We start from the raw sequence: 14,001 nt of genomic DNA, 5'->3' as shown, positions 1-14,001 counted from the left end.
AAGGTTCTTCTCTGATAAATCTGATCCACTGGGTTTTTCAGCCAGTTGAATTTTCCTTTATCAACGTTTCACTGACCGTTTAGTTACAGCATCAACTAAACTCCGTGGTGGAATAGAAGTCCTATCTGTCCATTTTTGTTAAGTGAAACGGATTCTTACTTCGGCATTTCAGGATGGCCTCATTCCACTCATTTGGGGAATAAATTACCTGTAGCTTTTTTCTGCGCATAGGACTCGATTGAAGCAAAGTCCGTGTCATTTGGTAAAAATGAATGGCCACTTACCATGTATTTCAAATCAATTACATCGATAGACGTTTCCATCTGTGTCAACTTTTGCATAGCAAGAGCAAAGTTCCAATTTCTGTTTTGTCCAGTACATGTATCGCTGTACATAACCAATATGTTTGCAATCTTTAGCCCTTGATAGCAAGTGCTTGGTTACGCAGGAATTAATCTCTGGGAACCACGGAAAGCTTGGGTTTCGTCCCATGTGTACATAAACCCTAACCCATTTTTTAGTTCGTGACACCCTAAATTGTACAAATACATGTTTCGCTTATAATAAGCTATACCAGTAGTAAGTCCTAGGAAATGGTAAAGCTTTTTCTAGGTCAAATGTGAACGCATAATAGTTTGGATCATCTTTTGATTGCTTTGCGTCTTCGTCCTTTGCTGACCTAGCAGCTTCTGCTTTTCTTAAATGCAGTTCATGCATTGCTTTCAAATGTTGTTTTTCCTGCTCATTTTGTAATACGTTCAATTTATTTTTAAACACATCGCATTTTCCGCAAGTATCTTTTAGAGGGGAATGAAAATGTAAGTTGAACTCAGTGTTAAATGTGCGACGATACACCGCCTCACTGACAGGAATCGCCTTTCCCATTACAGTATTCTAAATACGACTTGTACATAGCAGTGATGGTCAAGTGTGATGGTGTAAATACTTTCTGTTAGGGTTTTGAGTCCTAGTATAATGCGATTGGTACCAGGAAAAGAGAATATATGTTCCCTAACAACATTCATACGATCAACAGCAATTTTGTTGATGGAACGTGACAGCCACGTTCGTCCAATCCAGGTGCTTTTTCCATCTTTTAGCTTCTTCAAGGATCGCGTCAATCGACCGTGGCTGATCTGAAAGGTGTCAACAAAATACTTTCTACAAACATTGATGTTGTTGCCATCCACATTATGAATGTAAAAATGGTTGGACGAGCTCTTGTTTGGGCGGGAACCATCCCTTGGCCGACGACATTTTTGGGATTTCTTGCTTAACCAAGCCACACAAATAGGCATTTTGCAATTTGAAAGATCCCAACTTCCAAAAAAACTGAAAAAGCATGTTTCCTTGTTTCTTCATCAATGTTATTGTCACATTTCTTTTTTGCACAAGCACGGAGTATTTCTAAATAATTTTGCTACAAACTGTTTTTACCTTTCCTCTGTTTTATAGGACGAACCAGAATTCCTTTGCTTCTTTCTAATTTGTCGCTTGCTTTCTCTTCTTTGACGTTTTCGTGTCCTTTTGGGTGGCTCTTCTTGAAACAGCAACTGGAATCATTTCATCATGTCCTTCGCCATCACCATCACCAGCAGAATTTTCAGGTTTTCCAGAGTGCCGAGAGTCATCTGTAACAAAAAACACATATTCGTTTATACAGATTGAACTATAGCTGTACGCTCTAAAAAAAGTACCTAGTAATGTGTAGATCTAGGCCCAGCCCGGTACAAGTTTTGAGGTTAGGTTTCATAATTATTTATTTTCTTACCTGAACTAAATTCATCAGAAGGTTGGAAGTCATCTGATCCTGAGTACTGAATAACGCTAGGCTCACTAGGTGTATCATCGTCTTCCATCACCGTGAACTTTATAAACACAACAATAATTGGCAAAAGAAAGCAACTGTTTCAAGCCTCAGCTGGTTATGACAAGTGAATGAACAAATCGATTTCAGGCAAACTGGTCTAAGTCTGAAGCGGCCTACACACGTTCAAAATCGGCTTGTCAATTCGATGTGAACAAGCCGAACTGACAAGCCGAATTGACTGTGTGTATGCAAAAGTTTGTTCAAACGATGTGACCTCAAGCCAGAAATTTGAACCGATGGCATGATGGAAATTCATCATTTCGGCTTTGACACAGTCGGCTTGACGGCAAGCCGAACTGATCGTGTGTATGGGAGCGTCAGTTCAGTTCATCAAATCAACTGTCTGCGCATGCGCACCAATGACAGGCGTCTGTTTAGCAACTGTCCCGCGTGTTTGCTGCTGTGTCCGTAGTCAGTGAAATTTATAGCCCTTTTCCAAGTGACAGCAGACTTTGAAAAAGTAGTTTTTTTTTATTTACATTACACTGTGTTGTCAGTGCAATGAGTTCTTGGAGTAAGGATTTCCTTCTTCAGTTCATAGAGTTGTTTAGGGGAAAAGAATGTTTCTTCTTCGTTCATCCGCAAATAATTATGCCAATCTTTGGGGTGAAACCGAAGTTCATTAAAAGGTTAACATGGGAGTACTGGGCTTGTTTTCAAAGCCAGTCTTTAGTCCACTGATCCCCGCTTGAGTTGACGCTTTCTTATTTTCACAATTACACAAGCCACTGCACCATATATTAGTAATAACTCATCGACCGAAAACATTATTTAACGTGCAATTTCCGAAACACTAGCACAACAAAATTTTGGAGTTAATTAACCAGAATTCGAACTGACAAGCCAAACTGAACGTGTGTATGTGATTGCTGCGTCAGTTAGAATTGACAAGCCGAACTGACAAACCGAACTGACAAGCCGAAATTGAACGTGTGTAGCGGCCTGACTTAGACCACTCTGCCGGCCGAATATAACAGCTGACATCAGTCAGGCACAGTAAGCTTCTGCGCTCTAGCGGATTTTTAGGCGAACTACGACTTGGGTCTCTTTGCCATAAAATGAAATCAGCTGCTGGCAATCCAAATATGACCATAACTCAAAAATGACAAAAAAGTGACTTAGACCACTTTGCCTTTCAGCCGCCCATTTATTGACACAACCTATCCAAGTTTTTTTGGTCAAAGATGCAAAACACAAATATTTAATTGTCAAGTAAGTATTTAATAACGTTTATGTATTTCTTATTCGTCAGTAATATTAATAACTTTTTGTTTAGATCAGTAAAAGATTTGATATACTGAAGAAATAATGTAATGTCTCTTGAATTAATGATAGTAGGCTCTTCTTACCTGGGGATCATTAAACATTGAACTATAAAAAAAGAACAAAGTAGAAATTTCTGTATTGCAAAAACTTTATTCAGTAAAGCTAGTACTGTACGGTGCGCGTATTTACGACTACTATACTAAATATTTTGTTTAGAGTTGTAATCCAAATCAAGTTAAATCATATAACATTGCCCTCACATTTATGAATTAAATTTTAACTTTTGATTAATTTTCATTATTGTCAGTATTTGCTCAATATAACACGTTTAATATTTTTCTGTATTATACTTATACATTATTATTATACTTATGATCATTATTTGATTCGCGTGCCGCAAGACACCGCACAACAACGTTTCTAATGACATTGGATTTTATGGCTGAATATCTTCTCTTCTTATAGACTGATGCAAAATCAAAACTTTTTGAAGCTTTGGCTTCAATTTTGAACAGATTTGGAACCAGACAAGTGCAGTAACAATATGGTACTCATCACAATATCTGGATATTAAAAACGGTTTTTAACAAACGGAATCCTTAATTAACCTTAATTAAATTCGAATAAATTTAGGGTTAATTTTATTTTCTACAAAAAATTATGGTTGCCTGTAAAGTCGGTTTTACGGGCGAAGATTTTACGTGACAACGTCTTTTTCTCGGTAGAATATTTTGTTATTTTAAATGTTTGACTAGCAATACGCGCTGTTTCTTCTCAATCGACTGAATTACGATTGATTGCAGAGTGATTTAAACTAATAATTTACTTAACACTATCAACATTTGTCAATAGTATGACATAACCTATAAACTCAGTTTCTCAACTTTTGTGTCAATCTAACAATTAATCAATCAATCATAGTTTACGATAATGAAATATCAGTGTACAATTATTTACCTTTATTGTTGCAGTTGTTGTAAATGATGAATCTAAGCACTCCACATTTTCACGAATAAACATAGTTATCTGCTTTATCCCGTGCGGCGGACCCACAGTTATCTGCTTTATCCCGTGCGGCGGACCCACTGGACGGGCATCGTAAACGTTACCGGGCGTTACACTTTTTCATGAGTGACTCCGAGCCGCAACCTAATTTAAGACGTTGTCACGTCAAAATTTCAAATTAATTTCCAATTTATATTTGAGAAGAAGAAGCAATTGTTTTTATCCTTTCAATACATAAACATGATACCTATCCCCACTTGCACAGTTTTCCTTCGCTACTTTAACTACTGAAATTGAATAAAAAAACAAGAATCAAGAAAACAGATTTTACGATTGAGTGACCATGGTCTTTGACTGCCTTGGTTAAGTTAACCAATAGAAGAGAACCAAGTTTTTGTAGTCGGTGAATCTAGCTGCCAGACAAAAAAAAAAAATGAAATGCACATTTACACAACAGCTAAACAGCTGTCAACTATCAACAAACCGACTGAATTCTACATTTTCCTTTCGTAATATAACCTCAATGTTTTCTACTTAACGTAATGAATGTGTGTTAGATCTCTTCTCATTGGCTTTCATCCTTGATAAGTGGGTTAAATTCGTGGGTAGAATTATTGTAATTCTTGCTGAGTTTAGTCGAAAGCATAAACTTTTGCATAGCCTATCTTAGAAACTGCTCAGGTAAGATAAATTTTGTATATCATTAGCGGTTTTTACTGTTACCTGTGTGACATCCCACAATAAAGAGGGACAGTTGACAATAAATTAGCATTCATTCCTCCTCAAAGGGCACTCAAGAGATATTCTTCCTATATATGACAATTGGAAGATATTTTCACACTTTTAACTTAGGTACCAAGGGTAGAGTACAATAAGTGGACCTGGCTTTTATATAAATTAATATAATCATCAATACTTAATATTCATATATCAAATATGACTTTATCAACATAAATATAGATATATTTATAATAACAATCATATTTGAAATAAAAATAATTAATATATGCATAGTGACAATCTTGTAAAGAACTTAAAGGTCCAGCTATAACGATCAAACAAGCAATTAGAATTGGAAATAGGAAAAGTCATTACTAATAACGAAATGATAACAATATAACAAACATGTTTAACAGAAAATACTAAATACACAAACTATTTATGTTTTCTCCTTGGTAGCAATAAATAACCACTTTCAAGAAGTTATTGAATGCATCTAGAAAACCGTACTTCTCTTCTGTACAAGTACAGAGATGATCTGCAAGCAGGTCAGCTAATATGCCACTTTTAAAACTTAGATTCACGTCCCTACATGAGCTTTCGACTGTCTGTTATTGTCTGTGTTTATTATTTGAAAAGGTGTTTATACAAGTTGGTATTTATTCAAAATCAGAATCAGTTGGCCATATCGATAGGTATAATTAAGTAATATTGTTTTCAATATTGATATTACAAACCGGCTCCGCTTATCGTACTCTACCCGGTACCACAAAAGTTGAATGTGTATAATTTCATTTCATTGTCTCTTGTTTTGGCTGCACTATCATATGCAACCACAAACACAATCGGATGATGATTATCGAATGATTCATCACAATATAATCATCGTCATCGATATTCGTATATATATATATATATATATATATATATATAAGGATTATTGAAGTTCTAGTAATATTTTGAATTTAAAACGTATTTAATTTTATATTAACTTTTTACAGATGTCTGTCATTGTACAATACGTATTGGTTCGGAGCGATCTAATAAAAACGCTGAACTGGCCCGTCGGAGCAGTAATAGCTCAGGCTTGCCACGCTTGCACAGCCGTCATACACATGTTTTACAATGATTCCTCCACACAGCTTTACCTGCAGGACTTGAACAGTATGCACAAGATAATTTTAGAGGTATGTATAATATTGCATTCATGAATACTTAACTTAGCTGACCACCATTTAAGTATCTATTGTTGAAGTTTGATATTGAGTAGAAAGTTCAGCACCTGAATAAAAAAAATTAACACTTGTATAAATATTGTCATAACGAACAAACCATTTTTGTATTTCAATGTACTGTTACAAAGATTTTCAGTTCTGTAAAACAAGAAGCATTAAGTATATGTAGCATAGAAATAATAATAAACTAGTGTAGACCTTGTGAAATACATAATTTTAAATTCATTTATAGAACAGTTACAAATATAGTTTTTTTTTTCTGTTTGAGGGAGGTTTGATCAAAGTCTCAATCAGATAAATTGCATCACTGCTGCAATTCATAGCTATTTTCAGTTAGTACCAGCTCTTGATCTATTAAGATATCCATATTATTCCTTAGCGGGTTTACACTCAAGTCCCAGTCTTGCCTCTTGGTGCACTCTGGATATTCAATGTTATCCCTGATTTGGTGGCCACGCTACATGTTCTCCTACTCAGTTGGAATTCTTTGCTTACCACTTAACACTGGCAGATCGGATTTATTTGTCCGGGTGGCTCCAAATCGGTTTCACTTGCCTCAATTTTAAATTACCATAATATTGTTGTATGGTAAGATTAAAATATTACACTGAATGTAGGAAAAACATTACTTTAAATTATTGTGTGTGTTTTATAAAAACAATTTTTATAATATACTAATATTGTTTTTATACATAATTTTAAGATTACTATGGGTGATCAATTAATAGTAAACCGTTGTTTCTTATTGCAATCCAACTTTATTCACAAATTATAAATATGTAAAATGAAAGTTTGATTTTATTATCAATATACTAATTTTAGTGAAATATTTATGTCACCTTGTATTTAGTTTTAAGAATTACAAAACTATATCGTGTAGCTTAGAGTGAATAAACAATTTTTGTAGCAAAACTATCAAGAACAAATGTGGCTGTAAATTCTAGTGTTTCAATGATTTGTCTTATTCCATCAGAATCCAGGTTACAAAGATCTACAATTATGTCATATTCGTCATTAAAATAACATGAGTAAAATAATAAACTTAACTGGTTTGTCACTACTAGTAGAAGCACGTGGTACTATAAAAGGCTTCAGAACAAAACTAAAGAAATTATAAATAATGCAAACTATTGATTTCGGTAGTTGGCACATTTCTTGATAGAAAGCATCACATGTCAATCATAGGGGACAAGAAATTTATTTCATATTTGAAATAATAGCAACATAGTCCAGTTTGTCTTGAGCGTGGCTATCCAAACTATAGCGCTGGAATAGGGGCTAGCCTCGCTTGTGGCAACACAACCGATGAGAACTTGCCTCGAAATGAAGTGTCTGATCTGTAAAACTGCAATGATGGGGGTTGCATGTAAGCCATCCGCCAGCTGTGCATTCTCTGATTTCATTTCGAGTGCAAAGGGTTAAAGATTCATGATTTTACTTAAAAGCTGAAGTCTTTGGTCTGAATAGAAAGGGGTTTCTGAGACTCAAGTAATTTTAATTACAATTTTAGATGTTTTATAGACCATTAAAGTAATAAAATTCAGTTACATGTGCATACAAATTATCCTTTTAAAATAAGATGTAATTGTCATTTAATATTACATTGTGATTTAAAAAATCTGTTATTGTGAAGTCTTTAAAAGAAGTGGACTGTATTAAAGAAATATAAAAATAATTTTAAATAAATATATTTGCATGACTAGCAGTAACCTTTGTTGAGACTGGAAGTGGCGGAGGGAGCACCCTATCCCTGAAGCGGTAATGATTAAAAACACTTGCATTGTAACTAATTGTTTAAAAAGTTCAGTATAAAAATGCAAATAGAATAATAAAATATTACTTAGACTTTGATAAGTATGTGAGCAGTAAGTGTGCTACGTGTATGTACAAGTGGGAATAGCCGATAAGCCGTTAATGGCGCTTCTGGTGGGTTTATAGGAATCTATTGTTGTTTAATTTTGGCGTTAGCATGGTCAGTAATAATTGGAGGGTATTAGTTAGGCCTGGACTGTGAAGATTTATTTGAAATGTATGATATGATATTGGTAAATTTGTAAAGAAAATTTTAAGATTAAAAATAAGAAATATATACAAATAATGCTGGTAAACGACACATATATTGAAATTAATATTCCCTTAAAAACATCTCACTAGCCATTTTAGGGATCTAGTACAGTGACATTGGTAGTATAAGTCTAATATGTTAACACATATTAACAGTGTTAATGATGATCAATTTAAGCTATTATCTAGTATCATCGTATTTTGATGATGCATGATCACAGAGAAGATAACTGTCATCTTAGCATCATTGGTAATTAAAAGTATTAATCCTGATGATCAATTTATGCCTGTGTTTGGTGAGTTATCTTTGCTAGTACGATTTTATCAGGACAAACAAAAGAGCATTGTTACTATTTTCTCTTTTTGTAATTGCTTAATTTAGAGCGAAACATCAGAGAAAGTGTTAGAAATATGAGTCAATTGTTCAGAATAGTTAGTTTCAACAGCTTAAACTCTGTGCAGAAACAATTAACATCTAAATTACTCTTACAACTGTTTTATATAAATCAAAGAAAGTTTGGTATACTTGGAAGTTAAAGGAAAAATGTTTTGTAGCAATAAGGGAGATATAATGAAAAACTTTGTTGCATAAACAAAGACATTATGCCACCACAGCACAATTGGTACTGGTAGTGTATCAAGCTCATACATAACTGGGCCTGAAGGTATTGTGGGACCAACATCAGTAAACCACTGAATAATATTTATTTATATTATAAATGTTTATGCCCCTCACTATATATTAATTATTTCTTAACAAAATATCTTACCATCTCAATTCTAAATTAGTTACTTCCTAAATATAGAAAAAATATGAGGATCAGTCCCGCAACCTAATCTCTCCAGTTGCCTAACCATTCACTCACTCCATGTCCTTTCTAGTCCGTGTTCCTGTGCCTGCATTCCCTTATCAATCAAAATCATTGGTCATCAACAGTCAGGTTGGTTGCCTTATCAGAAATTGATATGATGCTCAGTACTAACAGTTGAGCCAGTTTCCTGATACCACCAAAGTATTAAGGAAAGAAACTTTTTCTATACTTTGTGAAATTACATTTATTTTGCCAGAGAAAACTTTAACTTTTGAACATTATATTGCACAGAAACTATGATATCTTTTCCTTAAAATTTAATTAATTTGAATGTACAGGTACCTGATGAAGAATCACTCAAGAAACTGTCTGAAAAATTGGATGAAAATGCCATTAGCCATAAGCTGTGGATTGAGCAGCCGGAGAACATTGCAACTTGTTTAGCTGTGAAACCATTTCCCAAAGAGGAAGTACAGAAATATTTCAAGAATTTTAAACTAATGAAAAGTTACATTTGTATATTTATTTCTCCCCAATGCTCCAGTGCCTCCTGTCTTTCCACCTGTTGCATATTACATGACATAAATCCTGTTTTTTATGCTAATGTTTTTAGGAAGATTAGCTAACAGTTCTTAATATTAGTATTATTATATTAATCTAAGGAAAGTTAAGGAAGAGTAGTTAACAAGCACCATTTGGAGAGTAAAAAAAGGGGTAAAGCGAATATGTTGTTTAAAAAGCCCTCCAAGATATCACCACTGATTGCACTATTCTCGCCTAGATTATGCTTACTATACACTTCATCCAGCATATCATTCTGGAAAATTTAAATACATCCTCATGTTGAGCCTAAAAATCTTCTATACTTAAACATGAAAAACATCTAAAACGAATCTGTAGAGGGGATAAATAATTTTTCTCTTTCTAAGACCTGACTGATGATATTTCAACAGCAAATTAGGTATCAGGTATAAAAACAATAGATAAGGTAAGTAAGGTAGTTTTTATCACATTATTTAAACAATCAAGAGATAACATGAAGAAACATTGCATACCAAGGTTTGAAAATTTAAAAACTGTTTGAAATGATGAATATAATGGTGCTAGATAATATATATTTCAACCCCATAAGATTATGGACCTGATGCAAAGGGAAGAGTGGAAATACAATAACTTATCCTACTGCCTGTCACTGGTTTCATTGATGTCTGGGAACAGGTTAACACCAATTTAAAGGTTTGTGTGAATCTTGCATTTAGAACTGCATTTATATATATATAATATATATATATATATACACACACATATAATTTATTTATTTCTATTATACATATAGAATCATCGAACAAGTCCATCAGCTTGTTATTAATTACAAATTTCAATTAAGTTAATTAATAAAATCATATGTAAACAGTTTTACCTCATTAATTCTTTATTTTTATTATCGTGTGTTGACATTTATGTTTATAATGTTCTTATAACCCTATTTCTAATATTTTGTTTAATTTCTTGAAGACGCTTTAAACTTAAATATAGAAAATTTTTATTAATATCTCCTTATTATTTTGAAGATTAATATATGAGCCCAAGGCAAATAAATACAGTAAACCTCAAGACACTAAGAAATGTCTACTGACACATTTTTTCTGTTGTAATCAGTTATAGTTAGTCACACAACTTTCATTACTTCAGTCTGTTTGTTTGTTATTTTATACTTAACCTCCTTGTTAAAACAAAATGTCAAACACAGAAAAGTTACAATCATATGGGATTAAACCGTTTGAGTTCCACACATGAAATTATGCAACTGCTATTGCTATATCCTCCTTATAGGTGCTTGTATGAGTTCAGGTTTGATACCAAATGGACTGACATTGAAATTTCCTATCTGGATTTCTAAATTATATGTATAAATCGATTAATGTGATAGCAACGAACACAAACATAATTATAAACAACACAGTCTACCTTCTTTACCAAAGTCAAGCAAAAGTGCATAAACATGAATATTATGGAAATACCATTATTAATTATGAAAAATTGTTAATGTTTCACAAATTATCAATAACTTTACAATATCAACAATAAATTCTATATCTAAGAAATCAGCTAATTTTAAGAAGTATCAGTTTCACAAAATAGTTCCATGAATTCTAACTACATTTAAACCAGCTTCTTCAATTAATTGATTGATCCCTTACCATCAAATGATTCAATTAGTGGTGCTGTATTGAATATTTTCATTACTTTATGAACATAGGCGATTCTTTTAAACCGAAAGATGTCACTTTACCCAAAACAAACTATATTAAATTATTTAACTACATTGTAAAACCAAATGAAATTCATATAATTACCAAAGGACTTAACTTTGCACCATCTCCCAAATTTGACCACATGAAACTGGTTTCTGATGCTTTAGAATTTTTGAGATAAGTTCGAATTTGGCATTACTTTTCAAATAACAATCACAATAAAGAAATAGGTGCAAAAATTCAGAAATCTATTGTAAAATCAAGCCTTATTCAGATTGTGATCCCCTAGCTTTGAATCAGATCATCCAATAGAATAATTTTTAAATGTAATTTTTTATGATCTTTCATTCTCAGATACTTTACAAAAAAAAAAAACAACAGTTAAACAAAATTGGAACAAAAAACTATAAATTCTTTGAAAAATAACTAAGACATAATAATACTTCCTGCTGACAAGGGGGATGTGACTGTAATAATGAATATAAAGGATTATATTGCCGAAGCAGAAAGACAACTGAGTGACACAACCACTTATAAACTTGATAGAGATTTACTGAAGAATTTTGTCCAAAATATAATGCCTTATAAGAAAACTTAAGTGATAATTCCATCAAGTTACTAATAAATCAATCTCCGAAAATACCAATATTCTACATATTGCCAAAAGTCCACAAGAATATTTCATATCCACCAGGAAGACCAATATTGTAGCTTCAATATTTTATACAGCTGAGACAATTTCTTAATTTGTTGTTGACCGTATAAAAGAATTTGTGACAAATCTTCTGTCTTACTTGATAGTAATGAATTTTTGCACCTTTTTATATTTAAATGTAGCTCAACCTCTTCCTGAAGATACTAAATTAGTAACATTTGATGTTCAATCATTATATACAACAGAAAAGGCACAGTTGAGAATTCTGCAGCTGTTTGTTGATGCTAACTTATACAAACATCCTTTAAAGTGGTCATACTCACTTATGCATTGACAGATTTTGTTGTGGAAAATAGCATTGGAGCTATTATAAAAATTGCAAAATAATTGGTACCCTGTACAATTTTTATAACTGTTCACAAACAGCTAATGCTTTTCAACTCACAAAATGTTTGTTGTTCCTAATGTTTTTATAACTGTACTGTTTTTAATGATTATAAAGGTAATACTGATTTAATCAGCTGTAATTAATGGGTGATGATCTCACATTTGGTTTCCTATATTAACTTTGAACATGTCCCAACTGAAGCTTAATCATACAAGAAAGATTTAAAATGTCTTCTAGTTTCCAAGAAACTTGGAGTAGCTGTAAGGCAATTTTTTACTGGTATTGTTTCTCTCAACAATATATAGACTTTGGAAATTAAAACAGTTATGCTACCCAAATGTCTTCTCAGATCTGATAGCCAGAACCGTTGGCCAATACTATGGTGCTGTCAGCTCTGCCTCCATGATGCACACTTATTCCCACCAGGTCTACATCTGTTTTTGTAATTTTCGTAACAATGTGATAAGGTTGTTGGATATTTATATATATATATATATATATATATATATATATATATAACATATTTAATTTTGTAATATGTTTTAGTAATTAAAAGAGCAACACATAAAATACCTATGACATTATTATATTTGAAATACAATTATTTATGAAAACAAAATTATTTTTTAGTCCTGCACAGATACCTGGCTCATTTTGCAAGTTTTATAAAAGAGCTTGCTTCTTTTTCTGAATCCTCCTGCTGCATGATCACTGCATAGAAGCAGTATCTTGTCTTCCTGCTGTCTAATGGATACATGAAGTGTAATCTACTATTCAACTGTTCCTCTTGTGTTATTTCAGATTGTCTGTCTTTTTTTCCATATTCTTTAGATCAAAAACAAGTTGTTTAATTAAGGCCTTCTTGAATTTTCACTCTTTGGCACTATTTAGCTGTGGTGTATCCATATTGAAAATTAAAAAAACGTTGACAACAGCTGTTTCTACCTGACAAAAAATACTTTTATCCACCACTTGATTGAATTTCTAATGTAAATATTTATGTAGAGATAAATTGATCAGCCTTATCAACATCCCCTATTGACTCATTATACTTATAGACTACTCTCGGCTTTACCTGATATTCAACCACACATCCTTGTTTTACTCTTGGTACTGTTTTAGTTGAAATGTGTAGTTGTAAACTTTTATAGAGTTGATGAAGAAATGGCGGTGGCCAGCAAAGCCAGTATTCTTATTATTTTATTCTTTAGTACAGTCATCCTTAAGTAGTTTGTGAAATCACATACTTCTTTCTAGTTCTAATAACGAATTGATATGAGGATATTCCGCTTTTGAGATAATTCTCACTCATGTTTTCGAGGATTTTTCAGAACATGTCAGTTTTACTCAATAATAAATGTGAGTGTAGCTACTCAAAGATCCGTTTTGAGATTATAATAATGACTTTCCAAGCCATTATTATAATAAAAGAGCGTTTAAATGTATTAATCAAATAAATAGGATACTGCAGGCACAATTACTACTAATGACTGTGTATTATAGGATCAGTTGATACAATACTGTATGATAGTCATCAATTCAGTTTATTTTTGTATTAATTTTATTATTTTATTTTATTTCCATGTTTGTATTTGTTGGATATTTGTCTCTACAGTCCATGTTTGGATGGACCAAGATTGATAGTATATGGGTTTCCTAACAATTATTTGAAAATCTCTCCAGTGTGTGGGCCATAATTTGTGTTGAAAATTAATTACCAATATTTATCTA

At 32.6% G+C, this 14,001-nt stretch overlaps 1 protein-coding gene across 1 annotated transcript; it reads left to right on the top strand.

Moving 5' to 3' along the window:
• Positions 1-4,576: 4,576 nt before the first annotated feature.
• On the top strand, positions 4,577-9,613 carry LOC124363878 (putative peptidyl-tRNA hydrolase PTRHD1). Its single transcript, XM_046819150.1, has 3 exons — positions 4,577-4,822; positions 5,863-6,048; positions 9,311-9,613. Exons 2-3 carry the CDS (start codon positions 5,863-5,865, stop codon positions 9,596-9,598), a joined length of 474 nt encoding a protein of 157 aa, XP_046675106.1. The 5' UTR covers positions 4,577-4,822; the 3' UTR covers positions 9,599-9,613.
• The last annotated feature ends 4,388 nt before the right edge of the window (positions 9,614-14,001 follow it).

Source organism: Homalodisca vitripennis, chromosome 5 (assembly GCF_021130785.1).
Source record: "Homalodisca vitripennis isolate AUS2020 chromosome 5, UT_GWSS_2.1, whole genome shotgun sequence".
NCBI lineage: Eukaryota > Metazoa > Arthropoda > Insecta > Hemiptera > Cicadellidae > Homalodisca > Homalodisca vitripennis.
Note: the sequence above shows the minus strand (reverse complement) of the source record. Positions and strands in the feature narration are given on the sequence as shown.